Source organism: Jaculus jaculus, chromosome 4 (assembly GCF_020740685.1).
Source record: "Jaculus jaculus isolate mJacJac1 chromosome 4, mJacJac1.mat.Y.cur, whole genome shotgun sequence".
Lineage (NCBI taxonomy): Eukaryota > Metazoa > Chordata > Mammalia > Rodentia > Dipodidae > Jaculus > Jaculus jaculus.
In genome coordinates, this window is record NC_059105.1 from 105,597,767 (window position 1) to 105,624,828 (window position 27,062).

The 27,062-nt window shown below is 38.2% G+C and overlaps 1 protein-coding gene across 1 annotated transcript in view; it reads right to left on the minus strand.

The window, feature by feature from the left end:
* Gcc2 (GRIP and coiled-coil domain containing 2) overlaps window positions 1-25,734 on the minus strand; it is a 49,515-nt gene extending 23,781 nt beyond the window's left edge. The window contains exons 1-13 of the mRNA XM_045147408.1: window positions 25,653-25,734; window positions 25,371-25,427; window positions 24,147-24,231; window positions 22,687-22,754; window positions 16,830-16,934; window positions 13,035-15,464; window positions 11,952-12,024; window positions 10,062-10,162; window positions 9,875-9,973; window positions 7,877-7,996; window positions 7,047-7,211; window positions 6,438-6,542; window positions 5,157-5,319 (exon numbers count right to left, since the gene is read on the minus strand). Of these exons, the coding sequence (XP_045003343.1) occupies window positions 5,157-5,319; window positions 6,438-6,542; window positions 7,047-7,211; window positions 7,877-7,996; window positions 9,875-9,973; window positions 10,062-10,162; window positions 11,952-12,024; window positions 13,035-15,464; window positions 16,830-16,934; window positions 22,687-22,754; window positions 24,147-24,231; window positions 25,371-25,427; window positions 25,653-25,658 (3,577 nt within the window). The 5' untranslated portion in view covers window positions 25,659-25,734. The remainder of the gene's footprint in view (window positions 1-5,156; window positions 5,320-6,437; window positions 6,543-7,046; window positions 7,212-7,876; window positions 7,997-9,874; window positions 9,974-10,061; window positions 10,163-11,951; window positions 12,025-13,034; window positions 15,465-16,829; window positions 16,935-22,686; window positions 22,755-24,146; window positions 24,232-25,370; window positions 25,428-25,652) is intronic.
* Window positions 25,735-27,062: the final 1,328 nt, after the last annotated feature.

Here is a 27,062-nt window from a genome sequence, read left to right on the forward strand (position 1 = left end):
TTTATGGAACTGCCTTTCTTGAGCTGTGATTTGGCCACTGACTGGTAAGTATGCATTATGAAACTGCCACACAATATTTGCTGTTTTATTAAGTGTGGGTCACTCCTAAGAATACCAACCCAATTCATCCAACATATCAATGGTCTTTAAATTAGCAGTAACGTCAAAATCACAGGAAGCTTTTGAAAATGCAATTTCAAATCAAAGTTTCACATTCCAAGACTCTGATCCATCATATGTGTGATTGGGCTTTCCAAAGGTAGAGACTGAGCTTCCTTTATAAAAATGTCAGAAAAAAATGGCTGGAGAGCTAGCTCAGATATTACAGTATTTGCCGGCAAAGTCTAATGACCTAGGGTCAATTTCCCAGAACCCCCATAAAGCCAGAAGCACAAAGTGGAACATGTATCTGGAGTTTGTTTGCAGTGGTTAGAGGTCCTGACATGCTACATTTTCTCTCTCACTCTCTCTCTGTCTCTTGCTGCTTGCAAATAAGTTACTAAACTTTAAAAAAATTTTTATTTGGGGGCGGGGGGGGGGAGTGAGCAGGAGAAAAATACAGAGAATGGATCTGCCAGGGCCTCTAGCTGCTACAAACAAACTCCAGATGTATGCACCACCTTGTGCATCTGGCTTATGTGAGTCTTGGAAATTGAATGTGGGTCCTTGGCTTTGCAGACAAGTGCCTTAAACGCTAAGCCCACTCTCCAGCCCAATAAATAAAAATTTTTTAATGTAAGAAAAGCCGGGCGTGGGGGCACACACTTCTAATCCCAGCACTTGGGAGGCAGAGGTTAGAGGGTTGCTATGAGTTTGAGGCAACCCTAAGACTACATAATGAATTCCAGGTCAGCCTGGGCTACAGCAAGACCCTACCTCAAAAAACTTTAAAAAACAAGTCAGAAAAAAGGCTGGGAAGAGGGCTTAGTGCTTAAGGCACTTGCCTGCAAAGCCCAAGAACCTGGGTCCAGTTCCCCAGGACCCATGTAAGCCAGATGCACGAGGTGGTGCATGCATCTGGAGTTCACTTGCAGTGGCTAAAGGCCCTCGGGCACCCATTCTCTCTTTGTTTTTTGTCTCTCTCTTTTCTCTCTCTCTCTCTGCTTGCAAGTAAATAAGTAAATAAATAATCTTTTTTTAATATCAGAAAAAGAAGGATCTCATAAATTTTAGTACCAGGACTGTTTTTCTCACATTTGCTCTCTTACTGTAAAATGCATGTCAACTTTGTAACTGATGATGTTTTTGTCTTTGCTCCAGCAAAAGCACACAAGAGGAAAAAAAAAAAAAAAAGATGCTACTTTATGTCTTGATCTTTTACCTGACATTTTGTGTGCTTCCACCTCAATATTTCCTGCGATTCTACTTCCTCTTCGCTTACATATCTAAAATCTTGCTGCCTGGCAATATTTTGCTTAGTACAAATTGTTTTATGGAATTTTGCTTCTGGTTATGAAGGAGTAACATGGCCTAGCATTACCTTCTTGTCTTAAGCAACTAAGAAACCACTTCTGGAGCTCATACAATTCTATGTGGCATTTGCATTCCTACCAACCAGGGTGAAGACTTTTTTTTTTTTAAATGCATATACACTCAAAACTCTGAAAAAGAGCCAACTTAGAAGTGGAGCAGGAAAGTGTATGTGTGGGGAGGGAATTACCATGGGATAATTTTTATAATCATGGAAAATGTTAATAAAAATTGTGAAAAGATAAAAAAAAAAAAAGTGGAGCTGAACTAGACCTATACAAAAGCGACTCTAGACGGGCCCTAAAAGAGATGAAAAACAATCCCTAGGAGAAGGAGAGATGGCTTAGCAGTTTAAGATGCTTGCTTGCAAAGCCTAAAGACCCAGGTTAGATTCCCCAGTATCCACGTAAACCCAGATGCACAAGGTGGTGCATGCACCTGGAGTTTGTTTGCAGTGGTTACAGGCCCTGGCATACCCATTCTCTCTATCTGCTTCTTTCTCTCAAATAAATAAATACAAATAATAAAGTATTTTTTCTTTAAAAAAAAAAAGAACAAAACTGATTCACAGCTGGGTGTGGTGGTGCACACCTATAATCCCAGCACTTGGGAGGCAGAGGTAGGAAGATCACCGTGAGTTCAAGACCAGCATGGGACTAAAGAGTGAGTTCTAGATCAGCCTGGGCTAGAGTGAGGAGTGAGACCCTGCCTCAAAAAAAAAAAAAGGAAGGCTTCAAAAACTTGATTCTCAGTATTTAGATTTCTAAAAGAGTACAGAAATATCTCATGTTCAATAACAAAATATTTCCTTTTTTATACAAGAAGTAGGACAATATAAGGAGAAAAGACACCAATCAACAGAAATGGATATAGAGGTTAAAAAGATTATTAAATATGCTCACAGAGGGCTGGAGGATGGCTCAGCGGTTAAGAGCACTTTCTGTGAAAGCATGAGGGTTGGAGGAGGGATCAAACAAACAGAATCTCCAAGTCACACATAAACAGCTGGGCATGGCCGTTTGCACACTTAACCCCAGTCCTACAAAAGAAGCAGAGACTAGGGACTCACTTCTTCTTAAAAAATATATTTTATTATTTATTTATCTGGGGGGGGGAGAGGCAGATAGGAAGAGAATGGGTGCACAAGGGCTTCCAGCCACTGCAAACAAACTGCAGATGCATGTGCCCCTTTCTGCATCTGGCTTACGTGGGCCTTGGGGAACTGAAACGGGATCCTTAGGCTTTGCAGGCAAATGCCTTAACTGTTAAGCTATTTCCTCAGCCCTTCCTTTTTTTAAAAAAAATTTAAAAAATTTTTATTTTTATTTATTTATTTGAGAGAAAATAGGCGCACCAGGGCCTCTAGCCACTGCAAACAAACATTAGATGTGTGTGTCACCACATGTGTCTGGCTTATGTGAGTTCTGGGGAATCAAACCTGGGTTCTTAGGCTTTGCAGGCAAGTGCCTTAACTGCTAAGCCATCTCTTTAGCCCTTAAAAAATATTTTTATTAGCCGGGTGTGGTGGCGCACACCTTTAATCCCAGCATATGGGAGGCAGTGGTAGGAAGATCACCATGAGTTCAAGGTCACCCTGAAACTACATAGCAAATTCAAGGTCAGCCAGGGCTAGAATGAGACCTTGCCTCAAAAAAAAAAAAAACAAAAAAAACAAAAAAAACAAAAAAACCACCAAAACCCCAAAATCCAAAACACACACACACACATATATTTAATTTATTCATTTTTAATCAAATACAGACAGAGTAAGATAGAGGAGAGAGCGAATGTGCATACTAGGGCCTCTAGCCATTGCAAATAAACTCCAGATGCATGTGCCATTTGTACATCTGGCTTTATATGGGTACTGGGGAATCAAACATGGGTCCTTAGGCTTTGCAGGCAAGCACCTTAAAGTGGTAAACCATCTCTCCAGTCCACGTACTTTTTTAAAATTGTTTTTTATTTTATTTATTTATTTATTTTTTTGTGAGATAGGGATCACTCTAGCTCAGGCTGACCTGGAATTCACAATGTAGTCTCAGAGTACCCTTGAACTCACGGTGATCATCCTACCTCTGCTTTCTAAATGCTGGGATTAAAAGCATGTGCCATCACTCCTGGCTTGTGTCTTTAAAATAAATTTTATATATATATATATATATAAATATATTACAGAGAAAGAGGGAGACAGACAGAGAAGGAAAGTGAGTATGGGATGGGTGTCCAGGGCCTCCTACCACTGCAAACTACAAACGCATGCACCACTCTGTGCATGTTACATGGGCACTAGAGAACTGAACCCAGGCCTTCTGGCTTTGCAAGCATCATTTTTTTGTTGTTGTTTTTTGCTTTTTGTTTACAAGCATCATTTTTAACCACTGAGCCATCTGGCCAGACCTTGGATCTTTTTTAAAAAATTTATGTGTGTGTGTGTGTATGTATGTGTGCTTTAACACATGAAAGCAAGCATGTGGAGTCACTTCAGGTGTCTTTGCTTCTTCTCTGAGATAAGGCCTCTTGCCAGTGCAAACTAACTGCCAGGTTGAAAACTATCAGACTAGGCAGCTCACAAATTTCAATTCTCCTTGTCCCACCTCCCAATGTCATAGGAGTTTTGGGAAGACAGACGCATGTGCCACTTTGCTGGGAAACTGAAGCTAGTCAGGCAGGCTTTGTAATCAGTACCTTTAACTGCTGAGCAATATCCCAAGCCCATCTTATGTCATTTCTTTTACATTTCATATTTCAAGAAATCCAACTTTGTAAACTAATTGATATAAAGTTTATAGGCATTCCTTATAATATTTTTGAGCTCTTTTTCATTACTGACATTATCCATTCTGGCTGTGTTAGGCTCAAACAGTCTAAAAGACACTAATAAATATGTATTGATTTCTTTCCTAAAAAATAACATTAAGAAATAAAAATATTAGCCGGGCGTGGTGGCGCACGCCTTTAATCCCAGCACTTGGGAGGCAGAGGTAGGAGGATTGCTGTGTGTTCAAGGCCACCCTGAGACTACAGAGTTAATTTCAGGTCAGCCTGGACCAGAGTGAGACCCTACCTCAAAAAAAAAAAAAAAAAAAAAAAGAAATAAAAGAAATAAAATTTTAAAAACATACCTTTAAAAGGAATATTGCTCTGCTACTAAAATTTTTGAATCTGCTGACAATCAGCAAATTGTGGACAAAGACCAATTTTATTTTTGTATTATTTGTGAAACAGGTATTTAAATTTTTTTTAAATTTTATGATAGAGAGAGAGAAAGAGAGACTGGGTGCGCCAGGGCCTTCAGCCACTGTAAACAAACTCCAGATGCATGCATCACCTTGTGCATCTGGCTTATGTGGGTCCTAGAGAATCAAACCTGGGTCCTTTGGCTTCACTGGCCAACTGCCAAGCCATCTCTCCAGACCCTGCATTTTTTAAAAATAATTTTTATTTTATTTTATTTTATTTTGAGGGGGGATAAAACAGGTACTTTTACCAAGCACTGATGTTGACTGTTAACCTCTCACTGGCATATGGTTTGCCCCCACTCTGGTTCTCAGGAATGTTGACTACTGTTTGAGCTACCTGGTTAGAGAATAAGGACTAGCAGAAAATACCTAATGAATACCTAATGCTCTCCCCTTCAATCTGTTGATGAAGTAATTATATGGTAGGCAATTTTTTTTACTCACTCATTTCTTCTTGGAGGGTTTCTTGTTTCTGCTTTTGAATTTTTATTTCTTGCTCCAAATCTTCGATCTTGCTGTTTTTGCTAGTTAACTTTTGATTAAGTTCTTTCATCAAACGTTCATAATCTGCTATTTCCATATTCATTAATGTAGTTTGTTGGGCATCCTGCACATTTTGTAAAAATGTTCACATATTATTTGGTCAGTTTATTTATAAAATTGCTAAAATGATGCCACAGAAATAAATAGGTTATAATATAGAAACAACCTAGGTAGCAATGATGAAACAATTAGTTGGATATTTTCTAGTTTTGAACTTTGTAAAGTTTTTTTTCCCCCTGATGTAGGGTCTCACTGTAGCCCAGGATGACCTGGAATTTACTATGTAGTCTCAGAGTGGCCTTGAACTCACAGAGATACTCCTACCTGTTAGTGCTGGTATTCAAGATGTGTGCCACTATACCCAGCTATGAAGTGGTTTTTAATAGTTGAATTCAACTTTCTTAACACCATTTTATTTTATTTGATTATAACTTTCATTAACTACAACCAGTAGTTCTAGTCTTATGGAGCTCTGGTAATGAAGTATGTATTTTTTTACATCTTTTAATTCTTTATTTGAGAGAGAGCAGGAGAGAGAAAGAATGGGTGCACTGGAGCCTCTAGCCACCAGAAACTCCAAATGCATGGACCACCTTGTGCATCTGGCTTTCATGGATCTTGGGGAATAAAACCGGGGTTCTTTGGCTTTGCAGGAAATTGCCTTAACTGCTAAGCCATCTCTCCAGCCTGAAATATTAATATTTAAGCAATTCTTGCAATACTTTCTTTTCAGACTACTCTTTGAAAAATTAGGGAAAATTATCCAGAGTTGTAAGTGTAATACAAATTTTAAGTTCCAATATGATTTCAATCTTCATTTGTCACACAACAATTATATACACAAAGTGAAATATCAAGCCAATGTGTAATAATCCATAAGCCTAGATTTTTCTGGATAGAGTTTTAGAGAAATAAAGTTAAAATTTCAATTTGTTGAGGATAGCAATTTATAAAGACTATTTTAGTATCATAAGCAACATTTAAAATCATTTCTAATGTGTATAAAATAGCTCCATGGTATGAGCATCAATGTAAGTTTTGACTCTGGTATAATATAAACAAGTTTTTTTTTTTTTTTTTTTTCTGTTTTCAGTTCAGAGAATCCAGCCTTGGATTTAGGCATGCTAGGCAGGCAGTCTGCCACTGAGTTATATCCCCAGTAATTCTAATATTTTACTTTACCTTTTTAACCAGCTCTAACTCTTGCACCGTTTTTTGAAGCTGTTTCTTTTCCTTTTGTAATTGTAGTTGAAGTTCTTCAAGATCGGTTACAGTACTGGCATGCTCCTAAAATTAAAAACAAACACAACCCTCACAGGCAAACTAACATTAAAAAAGGTATTTGTTAGGGGATATAAAATAAACTGGATATATATAAGCTACAAAGTCTGGTAATCTTTCAATATTTTAAAAATATACACTTAAGAGCCGGGTGTAGCGGCACACACCTTTAATCCCAGCACTTGGGAGGGAGGCAGAGGTAGGAGGATCATTGTGAGTTCCAGCCCACCCTGAGATGAGAATACAGAGTGCATTCCAGGTCAGCCTGGGCTAGGAGACCCTACCTCGAAAAACCAAAATAAACAAACAAACAAACAATAAAACAAAACCAAAAAAATACTAAAAAAATCTTAGCTTAGACCCTCAAATTTAGATCTGGACTACCTTAAGGAATTAACCCTGCTATTTTCACAAATGCTACTCTTCTAGCAAGTCTTTTTTTTTTAATCTACATAATACTTGATTGGAGTATAACTATCTATGTGTGAAGCAACTCAGGATTGTTTTTACCTTTATCTTCTGCTCTTTCTGAAGTTTTTCAGTTTCCAATTCTTTGTCTACCATCGCTTTGGCTCTCTGGACTTCTAAAATCTGAACTTCTAATAACTTTGCATTGGACTGTAGTGTTTCAATACGAGCTAGGAGGTCTTCATTATCTGAATTTAGCTTTTCATTCTGGAGTAACAAATAGTTCATTATTGTAAACATGAAGAAAGTACACAGGAGAAGATGAAATGCTCAATGAAACACATAGCATGAAAAAGTCTTAAAAATCAATTCCATAGAATGATAATGTTATATCAAGAATAAATTAAAAAAATAATCACTATTAATATGGGAAACCTTGCATGAGACCAGAGACTTGGTAGCCTCACAGAACAAGAAGAGAAATGAGGGCTGGAGAGATGGCTTAGCAGTTAAGGCGATTGCCTGAGAAGCCTAAGGACCCAGGTTCAATTCCCGAGGACCCACATAAGCCAGATAGATACACAAGGTGGCGCATGCATCTGGAATTCGTTTACAGTGGCTGAATGCCCAGGCGTGCCCATTCTCTTTCTCTCTCTGCTTCTTTCTCTCTCAAATAAATAAAATAAAATGAATAAAATATAAAACACTTAAAATAAAAGAGAAATGAAAAACTAAAATCCATATCCTATTGAATGGAGATTAGAGTAAAAGCCACAGGGTAGTTGTTAGCTGTTCTCTCAGCTTCTACTACTACAGGAGAATAAGAGAGAAAGAAATCTTTTTTTTCTGACTATATTTTAATGCAAAAAAAATTGAGATTAAAATGTACTTATTACAATTTTCATGTCTAAATTCATCCAATTTAAAATTACCTGAAAAGTTGAATGTCTTAATTGTTTGGTAAGATCTTCTATATGATGCTCAAAATTATTAGCACGTTCTTTTTCCACATCCAGCTGTTCTGACTGCTTATCATACTCTAATAAAAGGTTCTTCAAGAGACAGGAAGATTTAACTTCAGTTTATTAAGCATTCAATAGGTCAGAATCCTGACATAAGGTTTATGAGGCTATGTGAGATGCTTAAAACATTTAATATAACAACATAAAAGCATAAATTTACATTTGAAAATAATGACAAGGGATTAATATCACTGATATAAGATGGGGTCTTATAAACTCATTAAAACATTTATTTAAAATTCAAATGAATTTTTTTCTTCTGTAATTTTAAAAATTGCTTCTATGGGGCTGGAGAGATGGCTTAGCAGTTAAGTGCTTGCCTGTGAAGCCTAAGGATCCTGGTTCGAGGCTCAATTCCCCAGGACCCACGTTAGCCAGATGCACAAGGGGGCACACACATCTGGAGTTTATTTGCAGTGGCTGGAAGCCCTGGCATGCCTATTCTCTTTCTCTCTTTCCCCCTCTTTCTCTGTCACTCTCAAATAAATAATAAACAAAAATTAAAAAAAAATTGCTTCTATGTTCATAAAAAGTCTTGTCTCAGAAGTTAGTAAAGGATGAGTATTTTATCATAGGTATTTTAAAAACTTTTTCATGCAACTTTAAAATACATACAGTATTTTGGTGGATGCTGTAAAGACCTGACTAGATTTTTTTTTTCAAATAGCTTTCTAATTCTTTATTTATTTCTGTTTTCAATTTTTTTGTGCAATAGTGTACTTTAGTTGGTTTAAAAAAAAAAAACACAACCAAAAGCATATTTAGGACAGTTGGTAAAATTCCAATTATGCTGTTACTTGCCCTGTGACCTTGAAGTCTCTTAAGACCTTTAAGTCTGTGCCTTAAATTGCTCACTTGCAAACTGGTGATGCCAACAACTTCTTTTGGATATTTTGACAATGACATGTGTTAGGGACAAGAAAGTGCTTAGAAGAGAGCCTGGCATATGTTTGATGCAGAAGTCTCTCTCCTCTGTTCCTTTAATCTGTAAATTATGACATTCTGTTCCCTACACATCCTACTTTTCTACATAGCACATATCTTGTCCTTTTGTCTGCCTGCATGTCATTGATACTGGAATTTAAGTACTAAGGACTTTAGAGATGCTTGATAGTGTATTTGGTTAAGCACATCTGCCCCAGAGTACAGAATCTAGTACAGCAATATAACTATTTGTTAAATGAATAAATGCATGAAGAAATATAGTGTTTATTATTTATTTTGCAGTTAGTGATTTTGTTGGACTATTCTAATAGTTATTTTCTAAGAGTATTATGTTATTAAAGCAGACAAATATATTAGCTCTGACCTATACTGTTTCTACTTTCCTATTAGATTTACTCTGTTTAACTTTCATTTTTATTCACTTGGTCAGAACAATATTATATAATAATGCATATAATAGCCATCTTTTGTTTCTATGTTTTAAATTAAGAAATCCTCAAATAGAATCTTACTTTAGACAAACAATAGATTAGGGGGCTGGGAGGAAACCTGAATTTGGATCCCATGTAAAGCCAGATGTAGTAGCATGTGTTTGTAACACCAACGTTCCTATGGCAAGACAGGAGGTGAAGTCAGGGAAACTCCCAGAAGCTTGTGGGCCAGCTAGCCAAGCATACATAGTGGATAACAAGAGATCTTGTCTCAAATATGGTGGAAGGTGAAGACTAACCCCCGAGGTTTTCCTTTGAACATTACACATGTGTTATGGCAAGTGTATACTTCTGCACAGGCATACAACCTAGCCCCCAACAAAGACAACCCCAATATAAAGGTTCAATTTTTTGTACATTATACAATAGAAAAATTTAAGTTATAATAACAAACACAAGATCATTATTTATGAACAAGCTTTATATTTCTTGTACATTTCTTATTAGTTATGAATGTTATTAATCATTATACCTTATAGCTTTCTGCTCCTTGGATGAGATCTCTCACAGAAGCAGACAACTGATCCTTTTCTGACCGGACAGATTCAAGCTCTTCCCTTAGTGTCTGAGCCTATTATAAATACACAGTGGTTTTTCATGAACAGAAAGACTCCTGATTTTCTATAACCCAAGATTCTAAATCTTGTTCTTTTACTTACCTCTTTTCTGTTAGAATCTAGTTCTTTCTTTGCTTTCACAGCAACTAGTTTTATCTTGCTTATTTTTTCTTCCTTTTCTTTGGATTCTTTTTCCAGATTTCCTAAGAGTAAAAAAAAAAAAAGGATTATACGTGAAGTCAAAAGGCAATATAGGGCTATACATATGGCTTAGTGGTTAAGGCTTACCTGAGAAGCCTAAGGACCCAGGTTCAACTTCCCAGTACCCACATAAAGTTGGAAGCACAAGGTGGCACCTGCATTTGGAGTTTGTTAGCAATGGTAAGAGGCCCTGGTACAGCTATTCTCTCTTTTTGCAAATAAGTGAAATAAAAAAATTTTTAAAGAGGGCTGGAGAGATGGCTTAGCAGTTAAGGTGATTGCTTGCAAAGCCTAAGGACACAGGATTGATTCTCCAGGTCCTATGTAAGCCAGTTGCACATGGTGGCACATGCATCTGGAGATTGTTTGCAGTGGCTTAGAGGCCCTGTCATACCCATTCTCTCTCTCACTCTTTCTCTCTCTCTCTGACTCTAACAAATCAAACAATAAATAAAAATGAAATAACTAAAAACAAAGAAATATATTCAAATTCGTTGCCTATTTTAACTCTAGAAACTGATTTTTTAAAAATTCTTAAATACAAGATCTGCTGCTTAAAATTAAGGCAAGTAGTCAAAACTAATTTTTTAAATAGAAATCTCATCTTACTCATTGTCTAAGAAATCAATAATATCAACTCTTAATTTTGACTTCTTTTTGACAGTCTCAGTTTAATTAAGCTGGTCTCAAACTTGCTATACAGCTGAAGATTATCCTGAACTTTTAATCCTCTTCCCTCTACTTCTGTACTGAGATTCCAGGCATGTGCCATCATACATGGTTCATACGTGTCTAGAGTTTGATTACAATGGCTGGAGACCCAGGCATGCCAATTCCCTTTCTTATTAAAAAAAGAAAAAGGCCAGTCCTCAAAAAGAAAAAGAATAAAAAGACAGGTGTAGTCGTCCATGCCTTTAGTCCCAACACTTGGGAGGTTGACTTAGGATGATCGCTGTGAATTCGAGGCCGGCCTGAGAGTACATAGTAAATTCCAAGTCAGCCTAGGCTAGAGCAAGATCCTACCTCGAAAGAAAAAGAAAACTAGGAGTCATTTTCAACTCTTTCAATGCTCCCTTCTCCAATCATTAGATTGGGCAATAAACTGAAGGATCATGAGCATACAACGCAACACTTTTAAAGTCTTCATTTCACCTTTCCATAAAGTCACTAAAAGGAGCAAGTACAAAAGCCCAATTCTTCCATATATCACACTAGCGCATTTATAATCAGTCATCTCCTCAGGAACTGTTTGGTGTGTTCTTTGATGTATGTATGTTAATACACAAGCATCTGCTATTCCATCTTGCTGTAATACCTTCTTTCCTTGCATCATACTTCTCACTCTTTAGGACCTAATGGAAGACACTATTCTATGATGTTTTTCTTAACTCAAACAGGCAACATCCTATGCTGGCAGCATTGTATCTTTTCCACATCTCAAATTTACCTCACTTATACCACTGAGTTCTTTGAATATATGGTCTGTACCTTGCTTACTATTACCAGTATCTAGATAGTTGGTACTCAAATAATGTCTAAGTACATAAAAATATCCGATAATTCCCAGACTCATTTGTGAACAAATTCAAACCAGTGTCTGTTTGGAGTAAATGACATAAAGTGACACTTGAAAGGGAATGCAGACAGAAGAAGGGCAACTGGGGTATGAGGCAAAAGCAGCCAATTTGTAGTTTCTAATAATTCATTAATTGGGACTATATTTCCCAACTTATCCTAACATTAATAAGATTTAAACTAATAAATGATGACAACATATATTAAACCAGTTACCTATTTTTTCTTCCAGCTCTTTTACTAATGAGAGTTGCTCATTATTTACAGAAGGTTGTTTCTCTAAGGAATCCTAGATAAAAAACAAACAAACAACAAAAAAAAACCAGTTCATTTCAATCTTCAAAATGAACTTGCTATCATTTTAAGCATTCTAACTCATTGTCAAGGGAAACTATATAAATAGCATTTGTTTGTCCTTTTCTTTTATTGATAGACCAAGTAATACTAACTTTATTGCATATTTGACATTTACTAGAAATAATAGTACAAGTATTAGGAGCAAAATGAATAATCTGACACATAACAACCATATATGGAATACATGATTAAATTATTACAGCTTATCCTACTTGCACAGCACAATTTTTAAGAGAATCTGATACAAATGAATGTCTGTTCAGCTTTATGTGAATGGCTGGGGAATTGAACCAGAGCCTGCAAGCTTTGCAAGCACCTTTAAATGCTGAGCCATCTCTCCAGACTTGAACTTTTTTTTTTTTTTTTTTTTTTTTGAGGTAGGGTTTCACTCTAGTCCAGGCTGACCTGGATTTTCAGGGTGGCCTTGAACTCACAGAGATCCTTCTACCTCTGCCTTCCAAGTGCTGGGATTAAAGGCATACACCACCATGCCCAGCTGAACTTAATTTTTTTTCCCCCTAGGTAGGTTTCTCTCTAGTGCAGGCTGACGTGGAATTCACTATGTAGTCTCAGGGTGGCCTTGAACTCACTGCAATCCTCCTACCTCTGCCTCTGGAGTTCTGGGATTAATGGTGTGTGCCACCACACCCGGCTCTAAATTTTTAACTAAAATGATACAGTACTTACTATAGCACATTTTATTGATGACAATATTTTTTTCTGATACTATGTATATCACACAAGAATGAAATTCAAATATTTTCATGATTATAGTTTTACTAATAACTAGTTACTTAATATTATGTATACTCCCCAAATGACCAATGTCATAAATAGGATATACCACTTGAAAATGTTTAATTCATTGGTCAAAAATTTGCCACTTGAGTTCAAAGTATAACTAGAACTGATTCATTTGAATAAAATTCAAAGTACTAGTACCTTTAATAGTATCAATTCTGCTCTCACTTCTTGTAGTTCAGATTCTTTCTGTTCTAGTAATGGCCTTAGGTTTTCATGTTCCATTAGCAAAGGTTTTTCATTATGGATTTCATTTTTGCTGTGCAATGTTTGAGATAATTCTTCAATTTTAGTTAAAAGACTCTGATTTTCAAACCTTGTTTTTTCATTAGCACTCTTCATTTCTAGAAGATCAAGTTGTAGGACCTCTTTTTCTGAGATGGATTCTTTTAACTCTTTCCTTAAGAGAACTTTCTCTTGCTCACAGTCTCTCAGTAAAGACCTAAGTTCTTCACATTGAGCTATATTCTCTTCTTGAAGGCACTTAGTCTTTTTTTCTAACTCCAATACTCTTTCATCATACTGAAAGACCAAGTTATGTTTTTCTTCATTTATTTTTGCTAAGGATTCACCTATAGCTTGTAAGATATTTCTGACACCTTCTTCATTTTCTTCCAAAAAACTGGACCCCAACTGTTTAAGATACTCATACAACTGAGTTCTGACAAATGACTTCTGAACTTGCTCATTTTCCAACAGCTTATATAAATTATCTTGTTCTTCAGCCATTTGTTGAAGTTTCTTTTCTAATTCAGCAGTATGTTCATTAAGAGCTTCCAAATCCCTACTCAACTGAGTGTTTTCAGAATTCAGTCTTTTATTTTCCTCATAAAGAGACTTGATTTCAGAGGACAATGCTTCCTGGTCTTCAGACTTAGTTTTCACTTGAATCAAAATTTCTTGGTTATTTTCTCTCTTTTCTTTTAAGGTTTCATCTAGTCTTTCTGTTAATTCATTTATTTTTTGTTCTAGTTCATTGTTATATTGGGTAGTTTGCTCCAACTTTTCCCTAAGTTCTAGAGTCAAGTTTTGTTCCTGTTCACATTTTTTATGGAGTTTATCTATTTCTTGATGGCAATTTTTTATTGTACTTATGTAGCTGTCTTTTTCCTCAGTAAGAGAATGTGTCTTTGCTTCTAATTCTTGTAACATGTTATCTCTTTCACTGAGACTAACTAAGTGCATGTTAATGTTTTCCTGAAGGCTCTTTATAGTATTTTCAAGTTCTGGTACTAATTCTTGTTGAGACAGTAACTTTTTATTTTCTCCTTGGAGATGATTCACAGTTTCCAGAAGAGCATCTTTTTCATTAAAAGCAGTCCTTAGCTTCTGTTGAAGTTCATGAACATCGGATGCTTGCTGTTGCTTCATTGATTCAAATTCTTGACTTATTTTTCCAGCAGATTCTCCCAGTTCTGTTTGTAAGATTTCCATCATCTCTCGTAAACTCTCATAATTTATGAGTGCTTCTTGCTTTTCTTGTTGGAGATGTACACACTGCTCCTTAAGACCCTGTATTTCAAACATTAGTGACAATTTTTCTTTTTCTGAACCTGACAAAAATGACTCATTTAGTTCAGATATTTCTTTTTGATGGCATTCCTTAAGATTATTTATGTCCCTGTTATGTTGTTCTACAGCATAACAAAACTGTTTATTTAAATCATCTAGTTCATGTTTTAATTTTTCTATGATGGAGCCCTGCTCTTCTTTAGCTAGTAATAGCTCATTAATTTTAAATTCTAAGTCTTCTCGTTCATGAAAAAACTCATCCTTTATATGTTGGGCATCCATTTCAAGTTTTAATTTAAGATTATTCATATAAGTTACCTCATCTTTTAAGATACTATGTTGAGATTCCAATTCTTTTAAGGAATCTTCTAAGTGTCTAACTTTTTCATATGCTACTTGTTCTACAGGAATATCTTCTTGGAAGGGCACAGGACAAATCTGATTATCTTGGTCAACATTTGAGGTGTTTTTCATTAAGTTTCCCAATTTACATTCATCTTTTTCCTGAATGTTCTTCTCTCTTGCCTCACCCTGTTTAAGCAGGTTCTCTTGTAACTGGTTTAGCTTATTTATTTCTGCTTCATGCTTTCTAGCTGATGCGTCAAGCTGGCACATCAGCGCTTTCACTTCTTCCTGGTGCACAGCTTTCAGCTGCAGAAGCTCTTCCTGTAAACCACTTAAGTCTTTCTCATAGTGCTGAGAATTTACCTCAATGACTTTTTGGAGCTGAATAATCTCTTGATTTTTTTCATCAGTGGTAGCTTCTAACTGTTTTTGCAGACATAAAATTTGTTCCTCAAAGACTGGTTTAATTTTCTGAATTTCTTCTTGTAGCTTTTTAACATTATTTTCAGAGTCACTCTGACATTTAATTTGCTCTGAAAGCTCTAACTGTTTACTTAATGCTTCTTTCAGTTCTTTTTGTAAGCTGGCTGTATCTTTACTGTGTGTGGAATGTACAGTCATCAATTCATCTTTCAAATTTTCAATTTCTTTCAGAGAGTTTCTATGTGACTGTTCAAATTGTTTGTGCATATCTTCCATCTTAGTTACAGAATCCTGTTATAAAAATAAATGCAAGTAAATTATTCAATTAAGATAATAGAAATCTCTATGCCTCTAAAAAGATATTAACTATAAGTTAACTAGCATAGAAAAAAATGAACAGAAATGCACCTTAAGAAATATGAAGCTGGGCATGGTGGTGCATGCCTTTAATACCAGCACTTGGGAGACAGAGGTAGGAGGAACACATAAGTTCAAGGCCACCCTGAGACTACACAGTGAATTATGGGTAAGCCTGAGCTAGCATGAGACCCTACCTCAAAAAACTAAAAGACAGAAAGACAGAAAGAAAAAAAGAAAAAAAGAAAGAAAGAAAGAAAGAAGATCCTGAGGGGCTGGAGAGATGGTTCAGTGGTTAAGGCACTTGTCTGCAAAGCCCTTTAAGGACCTGGGTTCCATTCCCCAGTACCCACATTAAGCCAAATGAACAAGGTGGTACATGCATCTGGAGCTCATTTGCAGTGGCTAGAGGCCCTGCCATACTCTCTTTCTGCCTCTCTCTCTCTAATAAATTAATAAGATATTAAAATATTAAAAAATTTAAAAAATATATGATACTAAGATTTCAAGAATTTTGTTTATGCTTTAATCAGCAAGGCTAAATTTAGTACTTCAAGTAATAACAACTAAGAAATCTCTGCATTTAATTATCTTTTAAAAAAGTTGTAAATGAAATGAGTCATTAAACTTCAACTTATAGTTCCTGAACAAATCAGTAAAAGACTTTTTGGAGAAAATGAGTCCAAACCTCACAGGCAAGAAAGCAGAAATATGCTACTGAATATCCTAGAACTGAACATATAATGGTATTTAAAGCCGTGTGAAAGTCAAATATTTTATTAAAAAGCGATGCTGCTTTATGGAAGAGTAATCAATGTAAAAAGTAAATGTTAGCTTGCTCTCTATGCAACTGTATGATTTCAGTATTTTTGGGTGCCCTGAAGATCAAACCTCACATGCTAATAGCACTTTGCTACTGAGCTATATTCCCAACCCTCCTTTTACTGTTTGAAATAGGGTCACATTAGGCTGGCCTTGAACTTTCTGCTTCAGCCTTCTGAGTAAAAATATAGGCTTGTATCACCAAGTCTGGATTGTTTCTTTTGTCATAAAGTGATAAGTCTACATTAAATAGTCTAACTTTCCACACACTGTCCCCCCACCCCACTGCCTTTTTAATAAAGACTATCCCAGGCTGGCCTTGAACTTGCTATTTTCCTACCTCAGCTTCCCAAGTACTGGCATGTGCCATCACTTTTGGCTGGATTAGATATATATATTTTTAAGATCTTACTTACCTCCATAATTCATGACCAAACTGTGCACGTGAACAAAAAAGAATATTAAATCTTGTCTTACCTCAATTTCTTGCTTCATTTTAACATTTTCCTTCTTTAGACAAAGATACTGCTGCTCATTCTCTGCTTTTTCCAGAAGAATTGCATCTAGACGTTCAGTTAATGCCTGTTTTTGAGAAAGGCAAATTGTTTGCCTGCAGTTAAAAAAAATGATGGCAGGCTAAAGAGATGGCTTAGCGGTTGAGGCACTTGCTTGCAAAGCTAAAGGACCTAGGTTCAATTCCCCAGGACCCATGTAAGCCAGATGTACAAAGTGGGGCATGAATCTGAAGCTTGTTTGCAGTGGCTGGAGGACCTGGTGTACCCATTCTGTCTCTTTCTCTCAAATAAATAAGTACAGATAAAAATGTTTTAAAGAATGGTGTCTTAAGCCAGGCATGGTGGTGCACACCTTTAATCCCAGCACTTGGGAGGCAGAGGTAGGAGGATTGCTGTGGAGTTCAAGGCCACCTTGAAACTACATAGTGAATTCCAGGTCATCCTGGACTAGAGTGAAACTCTACTTTAAAAACAAAAACAAAAAAACCCACAACAACAAAAAATTGTGGCTTGACCACATGCATAATTCTCTCCATGTTTTCCAGACCATGTGAAAGTGAGAATAAAAGATCTGAAGTAGTAGCCAGGTGTGGTGGTGTACACCTTTAATTCTAGCAATTGGGAGGCAGAGGTAGGAAGACTGCCATGGGTTTGAGGCCACCCTGAGACTACATAGTGAAAACCAGGTCAACCCGGGCTAGAGAGAGACCCTATCTCGAAAAACCAAAAACAAAACAAAAAGAGATGTGAAATAGTATAAAAAGAAGAACAAGAAATGAGAAAAGGTGCGAAAGGCTTGAGAAATTAACAAAGTTTTGGAAAAGTCAAGGTGAAAGAAAGCCTGTACAGGGAAGTATATCTGAAACATTGGCGAACACTTTTCAGAAGTGAGATGCTTGGCCACTGGTGAAACCAAGGTCTAGTGGTATTAGTAATACAGTATTTGCTTAACACATGAGAGCCTGGGTTCCTCAGCATTGTAAAAACAGACAGACAGACCAGCCAAAAAGTTAGAGATTCACGAAATCTACCAGCTGAGCAAAAAGTACACACCTGAAGAGATAGTGGCATACAGCCTGTATGGGTAGCTAGCTAACTGCTCTATGATTGGATATAAGACCTGCTCAGTGGGGGAGAACTCCTATCTACTACTGGGAACAAAGCCAGATTCCCAAGGATAGGAAACAGACTCCACAGAGAACCTCCACTGCTCTTTGGCTAAGAAGAGTTGACATACAATCAGTATGTCTCAATAATAACCAGTTCCAGTGAGATGGTGATAAACAATGTGGTCACTCAAACCTCATCAAAACAGATTCAAGGGCTACAGAGAATTCAAGACTAAATCAGATTTTTACCATGTCCACTAAGGCTCAGGGAATATTTTGGAAGAAGGGGAAGAAAGACTGTAAGAACATCAGGGTGGGTGGGATTATCTTGGGGCACCATGTCCCCCCCCCCAACAAAGACTGACTGAAGCCTTTAGGATCCCAAGATGAATACCAATACCCAAACGGGGGGGGGGGGCTCTCAGTAGAATGGGGGAAGAGGAAAGGGAATATAAAAGTATAACCTTGTTATTAAAAATATATATATATATTTAGGGCTGGAGAAATGGCTTAGCGGTTAAGTGCTTGCCTGTGACGCCTAAGGACCCCAGTTCAAGGCTAGATTCCCCAGGACCCATGTTAGCCAGATGCACAAGGGGGTGCATGCGTCTGGAGTTCATTTGCAGTGGCTGGAAGCCCTGGCGTGCCCATTCTCATTTTCTCTCTATCTGCCTCTTTCTCTCTCTGTCACTCTCAAATAAATAAATAAAAATGAACAAAAAATATTAAGAAAAAGAAAAGACACTGGTGCTTTAAAAAATATGTATTTTAAAAAAGTTGGAGATGACAGATATTGTCAAGGGATTTGTAATTTGTGGACTTCAAAACCTGAGGACCAGGGCTACAGAGATGGCTTAATGGTTAAGGCACTTGCCTGTAAAGCCAAAGGATCCAGGTTGGATTCCCTACAACCCATGTAAGCCAGATGCACAAGGTGGTGCATGAATCTGGAATTTGTTTGTAGTGGCTGGAGGCCCTGGTGTGCCTTTTCTTTCATTCTCTCTCTCTCCCCCTCCCCTTCTTCAAATAAAAAGAAAAATAATTAAAAATTGAGGACTAGGCTGATCATGGTGGCTCATGCTACAGAGTGAGAGAGGGAGGGAGAAAGAAAGAGACAGAGACAGACAAACTGCCACAAGACATAAAACAACAACAAAATGGGGGTTTAGTTGATAATGAGAATAGCCAGAAGAATAGGCAAGAAATAACCTATGTCTCTACTTTCTTTCAACAGTGTATTTATTTGCAAGGAGACAAAGAAACAGAAAGGGTGTGCCAGGGCCTCTAGCTGCTGTAATAAATTCCAGACACATGTAGCACCCTGTGAATCTGGCTTTATGTGGGTGTGTGTGAGGGGGCGGAAATCAAATCTAAGTTATTAGGCTTTGCAGGCAAGTGCCTTAACTATTAACACTAAGGACCCAGATTCGATTCTCTAGTACCCACATAATCCAAATGCACAAAGTGGGGCATGCTTCTGAGGTTTGTTTGCAGTGGCTAAAGGGCCCTGGTGTGCATATTCTCTTTCTCCCTCTCAAATAAATAAAAAATATTTTTAACTTATTAAGTAAGTGGTTCAACCCCCAGGACCTATGTAAGCCAGATGCACAAGGTAGTACATGCACCTCGACTGGAGGCCCTGGCATGCCCATTACCTCTCTCTATATCTACCTTTATCTGCCTCTCTTTCTCTCAAATAAGTAAATAAAAATAAAAATTTAAAAACATAGACTCTAGATGGAGTTCAGAGATACATTTAAAATTATGTACAATCATATACAATTGATGTTTAAAAGGATTATTTAAAAAAGAATGATATCTCTGACTACATTAAAATCATAACCTTTTATTCAATAAGACATAAGTAGAAAATAAGCCATAAACTAGAAGAAAATGCATAACACACACACAAACACACACATACCCCTAATCATCTTCTATAAAGTAATTCTAGACAAAACTATAAAGCTGGGCATGGTGGCACATGCCTATAATCCCAGTACTCAGGAGGCTGAGGCGGGAAAGCTGCAAGTTTGAGGCAAGCCTGAGATAAAATTAAAATGTATGATCATGATATTCTAGAACAGTCATAGTGATATCCAAAGATGTAGATGTACTTCAGGGAAATATTAAGTGAAAAAAGCCTTAGTACCTTATAAACAACATACTATCCTTTTAATGAAGTTTAAAACTAAAATGGAAAAATAATATTTTAAAATGATACTTATAGATGCAATAAAACTATACAAGGAAAAGAAAAGAAACAGTGAGCATGAGATACAGGCTGAAAGGTAACCTTGAATATGAGAAAACAGGGGTGGGGAGGGGATAAGAGTGGGTGGGGACTATCTGGGAACATGTACATTATTTTATTTTTATTTTTAGCTTTTTTGAGGTAGGGTCTCACTGTAGCTCAGGCTGACCTGGAAATCATTCTGTGGTTTCAGGGTGTCCTTGAACTCATGGCAACCATCCTACCTCTGCCTTCCCAAGTGCTGGGATTAAAGGCGTGCACCACCACGCCTGGCAATGTACTTTATTTTTAAGATCTAGCTATTCTGTTGGGTTTATGGGATATCACACTAAAAAATAATCACATCTGAAATAAGCAGAATGCAAAATAAACAGAAATTTCTTAAGACAACATGAATTTATTTCCTCAGAGAGAATGCATTGATATCTTAAGAGGAAAAGGACATACAGTTGTCATGAAAGAACTCATTGAAATCAGCTAACTCTCAACAGAAATTTCAATATCATGCTGAAAAAATAAAAGACAATTTCATTTTGTAAACAAAATGGAAGTATAAAATGAAAATATAATTCCTAATGAGCATTCCAAGTTCTGTGGCATAATCCATAGACTTGTCTCCTTCATCCTCTATAATCAACCGTTCTCACTTGTGTCTGACAGTATAAAAGCTAAAACTGAAACTCCCTCATCTCTCAGGTTGTCAGGATGAGGACACAGGAATGAAAGTCTGTCCTGACAGCTTTGGGAGAGCAAAGGACTCATTAAAACTTCCCGTCTACCTCTGAATTTCTTATGTGAAATAATTACGAAAAACTTTGCTCTTCAACCAAGAGAAGTAACAAAATTTAGAATTCTATATCACATTACAGCTATCAGAGTATAAAATAAGGGCATTTTAGTATGCAAACAGTGCAAAAATTTACCTTCCATGTACTCATTCATTTTTTTTTAAATGCTTATTTATTTATGAGAGAGAGAGGGAGCGAGGCAGATAGAGGAGGCAGACAGATAGATAATCAAGCAGATAGCATATGGGTGCACCAGGGCCTCCAGCCAGTGAAAATAAACTACAGATGCATGTACCACCTAATGCATCTGGCTTTATGTGGGTACCAGGTAACTGAACCTGAGTCTCTCCAGTGACCCCTCCACAATGTATGTATTTTTAGGAACCTATAGAACATGTGCTATACCAAATGAGATGTTAATGCTGGAAGGAGTGGCAAGTGACCTACAAAACAGGGGTAAAACAAAGGAAAGAAATGCAGAGATTCACAGGATCACTGCAGAAGGCCAGTTTCTGGAAAACTGCAGCAGGGATAGAGAAAGGCCAGACCAAGTGCTTGCAGGAGACAGAAGGCTGCAGAGGGCAGAAGAGTTGTGCAGATGGAGCCATATCCTCAGGCAGCAACAGGTCTGTGGTGGCTGACAAGGTGGAAAAAGAAGGAAAGAAAGCATCTCTAAAGTTAAATGAGGCAAAGACGATTGGGCCACTGACACATCTGGTGGCGGAGATCTGGCCATTTTGAGATGACAAGTGAAATAAGTGAAGATTTTTTTCTTCCTTTGGACAGTGGGAGCTGCAGCTAATTCTAGGTCAGTAGTTCTGCTGTGTGGTAGTTTAAATCAGATCTCTTCCATAAACTTGTTTGCTTTGAACATTTGATCTCCAATTGGTGGTAATTTGGGAGGTGGAGCCTTGCTGCAGGTGGTGTGTTGCTGGGGACAGGCTTTGGGGTATTACAGACAGCTCCACCTTCCCAGAGCTTGCCTCACTTTCCTGCTGTTTTTCACCTGCTGTGGAAGAGATGTTCAACCTCTGCTCATGCCATGCATTGCCATCATGAAGCTTCCCTATGAGACTATAAGCCAAAATAAAAACTTTTCTCCCTTCATTTGCTTTTGGTCGGGTGCTTTGTCCCACTGAGAAGGTAACTACAACACATATCCAGTCTGCACATGGCTAGGTTTTCTGAGGACAGGCTAAGAGTAGGACAGAAACTGAGGTAATAATCACAATTAGGTGTTACATATGAAGAAGAGACAGAATACGTGTTTCAGGCAAAAAGTCACCTAGAGGTCATTAATGCACTCTCTCTAACTCTCTCTCTTTTGTTAGGGTACAGTCTCACTGTAGCCTAGGCTGACCTGGAACTCACTCCTCACTCTGCAGTCCCAGGCTGGTCTGGAACTCACAGTGATAATTCTATCTGCCTCCTGAGTGCTGGGATTAAAGGTGTGTACCACTATGCCCTGCTGTTTTTTTTTTTTTTTCTTAAATAGTGAGCCAGAGAGATAAAAGGCTTAACCTTGACCAGAAAGGAAGTTACTGAACAGGGACAGAAAACAAGATTGCCACTAGGAGACTGACAGCCTTCAAAGTAATTCCATTTTATCATTAGGCAGTTTCTCTAAGTAAATAAAAACTAAAGCAATATTTACAACAGTTTCATTACCTTAATAATATCATCAGTTGCTCCATCAGAAGGTTTTGATTTGAGTTCCTCAATTTCTTTGTCCAATTCTAAATAAAGATTCAGTTCAAAAATTAAGATACTTACTAAACTGAGAAGTACGTTCTAAGAAAAAAAAAATCCCAATCCTATAAATTATACTTAAGAAGATACTTTGAGATACCTTAAAATTTCAAACAGAAGAGATGATCTCAAAGTAACTATCATCTTGCTTCAGTAATTAACACATGGACAATTCTGTTTTATCTATAAGTATAGCCACTTCTTCCTCTCTCCTCTTTTCTTATTCATCTGCACAGATACACACATACATGAATATATGTATACATTAAGATGGGTTTCTTGCTATTTTGCCAAGGCTAGTCTTGAAATCTGAACTCCTGAGCTCAAGTGACCCTTCTGCCTTAGCTTTCAGAGGAGCAAGGAAGGACTAGGGATCTGTAGTACTGTATACTGATAATTGTAAGCAAATCACACATCCTATTGTTTGAGTTGTAAATACTTATGTTATAATTTTAAAGCAACAACTAAACTCCGATTAGCATAAGTGTTCTGAATATTTCATCACCATATATCTAGCTCTAAAGCCAAGGACATCTTTTCTAATAAATTAGTTTCTTGATTATAAAAGCTAGCTGGTCCAAGTTCTAAAACATAAATTTGACCTGTGGTAGTAAAATACAAAATAAGTCTTGGCAATTAAAACTTTAAGTTAATGGGAATTCAAGAGTTCATCCAACTATACTAATAAAGGACACAAACATCTTTTTTCTTTTGAAATAAAAAGGAAACTGAACTAGGGAGTCGACTTCAGCTCAAATGTCGATATACACTTCAAATTTTCACAAACAATGTTTTATTACTTTATTTGAAGATTCTTGATGCCTAACACTTCAACAGACCCTAAAAATACAATTCAGAAAAATCCATAATCCATGTGAAGTTTTTTTTTAAAAAAAGCTGATGTAGGAGGATCACTGTGAGTTCAAGACCAACCTGTGCTACAGAATGAGTTCCAGGTAAGCCTGTACTAGAGTGAGACCGTGCTTCAAGAAAAGAAAAAAAAAAAAAAATCTGAAACAAAAAAAGCTTCATTTTATGATTTTTAAGAAATATTTCTCCCCAATTTTAACCACTCAAAGGTAACTGCTGGGTTGGGCATGGTGGTGGGTGTATCCTAGCACTCAGGAGGCTGAGGAGGAATGAAAGCTTCAGGGCAAACTAGGCTGCATAGCAAGATCATCTCAGAAAACAAACAAAAACAGAAACTACAATAGCTCAGGCTTGTGAAGCAGTAGTAATAATACTAAAGCAAATGGATTTAACAACACAATTTCATTGCTATGATGCACTTAGAACCCCCAGAAAGGAAAAACAGACTAACATACTGATTTATAAAAAACTATCATTTTTATATAAGATGAGTATTTTGAACTCAATACCTGTACACCTTGCTTTAGCTTTCTGTAACAGCATCATCTGCTTCTTGGCAAACTTGATGAGATCTTCCTTGGGCAATGTTTCCAGCTGGAAAAAGTATTCAGGTTACCAAGTTGTTATGACTCATGTTTCTAGTATGACCCCCGCCCCCATTAAACATAATTCTGCCTAAAAACAAAACATTCTACAGAAGCCAGACATATTTTTTTAAAAAAATTATTAATTTATGTGTGTGGGGGCAGCTAGAGAGAGAGAATGGGCGTACCAGGGCCTCCAGCCACTGCAAACAAAGTCCAGATGGACGTGTCACCTAATGCATCTGGCTTACGTGGGTACTGGGGAATCGAACCTAGGTCCTTAGGCTTCACAGGCAAATGCCTTAACTGTTAAGCCATCTCTCCAGCCCAAGCCAACCATATCCTATAAAATTAACAAATATAACTTTAACTCACCAATTGTTAGTTATTGGACAAAACAAAATCAAACAAAACCCCCAGTTTATAACCTCTTACACATTAATTTTAGAGCTGTGAAATTCAGTCTATTCCAAGCAGAAAGTCATCCCAGGCCATATGAAAATGTAAGCATTATTACAGCAACAAAATGACTCATAATATTTAAGTTTCAACTAAAATATTCAGTTTTACTAAATATAAAATTACTTAGCTTCTCCCACCCCATGGGATCCATTTTCTCGTCCTTAAAATGAGAATGATAAGATAAACTACCATTAAAACTAAAATGAAGGAACCGAGTGCTTGGGCAATTGCCTGGAACTCAGTATGCAAGCAATCAACCTTAGCAATAAACCACTACCTTGCAGAATAATTGAATACTAAACATTGTACAGAGCCGTTGGAATTACCTTATTCAACTCCCATTTCACTACGCAATTGGAGCCCACAGGACAGTTCCTGGATTACTACCCAAGCCCTTGCTCCCTTAATTGCAATACTGTATAAACTTTCATAAATCAGACTACTTTAATGTTTGAAAAACAGCAGGATCTCCTAGCAGTGCCAACCAGGAGCAGGAAGTAAACAAAAAGTGTTGGCATATCAGGAAAAAAAAAAAATCCAGCAGGAAATCAACGAATGACTGTAAATTAAAATTGAAATTCCCTTTAGAAAGGGTATTTCATTTAAATAGATCATCCTCCCCAGGTCAAGTTTTCCAATTCATTCTCCTTCCACTCTTCAAGAAGCCCGCTGGTCAGTTACACTCACCTTAGATTTCCCGGCCCCGGGGGTGGCTGGAGAAGCCACCCCATCTTGAGCAGGATCCTGCAAAACACAATTGTCAACTCTTTTCCTGATCCCGCGCGCCAGGCGCGGGTCCCTGGCCGAGGAGCGAGGGGCTGTCACAGAGGGGGAAGACACAGCCTGCCGCGCCGGGACAGGTAAGAGACCCCGACGGCCAGGGGACCGAACCCGCCCACGTCCCACGTCCTGGCGCGGAAGCCTCGTCCCCCGGAGGGGCTCGGCCTCAGCCTGCCAGGACCGCGTTACCTCCATCGCTGCGCGCCGGCAGCGACCCCGCCGCCCCGCAAGGGACCCTGCGGCAGCCGCCTCTGACGTAGCCACAGCGCTGGTCAAGGGTCACGCTATACGGGGAGAGGCCCCGCCCCCCGCGTCTCCATAGCTACCACCCAGCGGCGCTTCCGCTTCCGCCTCTGCGTCCGGGAGGAGGTTTTCCCGCGGGCCGCCAGCAGGGCAGACTGACGCAAGGTGGGGCGGGGCCTGCGCTTCACGTGTTCACCGCGCTGCGCGTGACCAGCCCCGTGGGTTTGAGCGGCTGCGGTGTGGGCCAGAGGGCGCGAAAGGAGCGGCTTCGGGGTCTCGGTTCCGAGAAGGCTTGTCTGGGCGAGAGGAGGAGAGATCGCCCTCGAGGTGTGGTGGCGGGATGGCTTCCTACCACCTGCCCGATGGGTAGCTCCTTCCCTGGGCCTTCTTAGACGTCCGCTTCGAGCTCAGGGCTGGGCCTCCCCTGAAGCCAGCGCTTCGCCCTGGCAGATCGCTGCCCAGCTGCCGTCCTGTACTGAGGGGTGTGGGTAGACACAAGATAAACAATCTTTTCTGGAGCAGGAACTGAGATGGGAGGAGAGCCTCACTCACTTCTGATGCACACCATTAGATTTGGTGTTCAATCACGAGAACTGTGCTTTGCTGTGCTGAGAGGTGGTCCAGTGCCCCAAGTCCTTCCTGTTTACCTGCTAAAGTGATGTCCTGTGATCCTTACCTTCCTATTCGTGTTCCATTCACTTCCATTAACCTCGGTAACCTGGGTATGTAACTTCTGAAATGGCCCAAGGATGGGAAGAGGCCAAGTACTCTTGTCAAGTAAATGGTAACTAGTTATACTAGGCAAAGGAAGCGTCATATAACTAATAAAGAGGTACTGTGATAGACTTGGCACCCTCCCTAACATCTACTCTTTCCTGTGGTGTAGAGCACCCATGGTATTACAGCTGTGCTTGGTTCAGGGATGGCTGGTTCTGAGGGCTAGAGTCAGTGGGGTTAGGACTTGTTTACTATTGTAAACGGAGTCAATGTTTTCTCATCAAAACAGCTCTACATTAGAAGGCAGCCTAAGGACAAAGTTGGTGAGAGGAAAATGACAGAGGAAAAGGCTACCACAGAAGCTAGAGTTTGGATTAAACCATATTCAGTCAATAAACTTCTCTTATTAAGAGAACCAAGTTAGCTTTGGGGTTGCTGTTACTTGTAACTGTACAAATATTTTGAGAAGAATAGTTTTCCAACTTGGAAAAAGAAAATCTCAACAAGATGGCTATTGAAGGGCTGGAGGGATGGCTTAGTGGTTAAGATGGTTGCCTACAAAGCCAAAGGACTCAGGTTCAATTCCCCAGGACCCACATTAGCCAGATGCACAAGGGGGCACATGCATCTGAAGTTCAT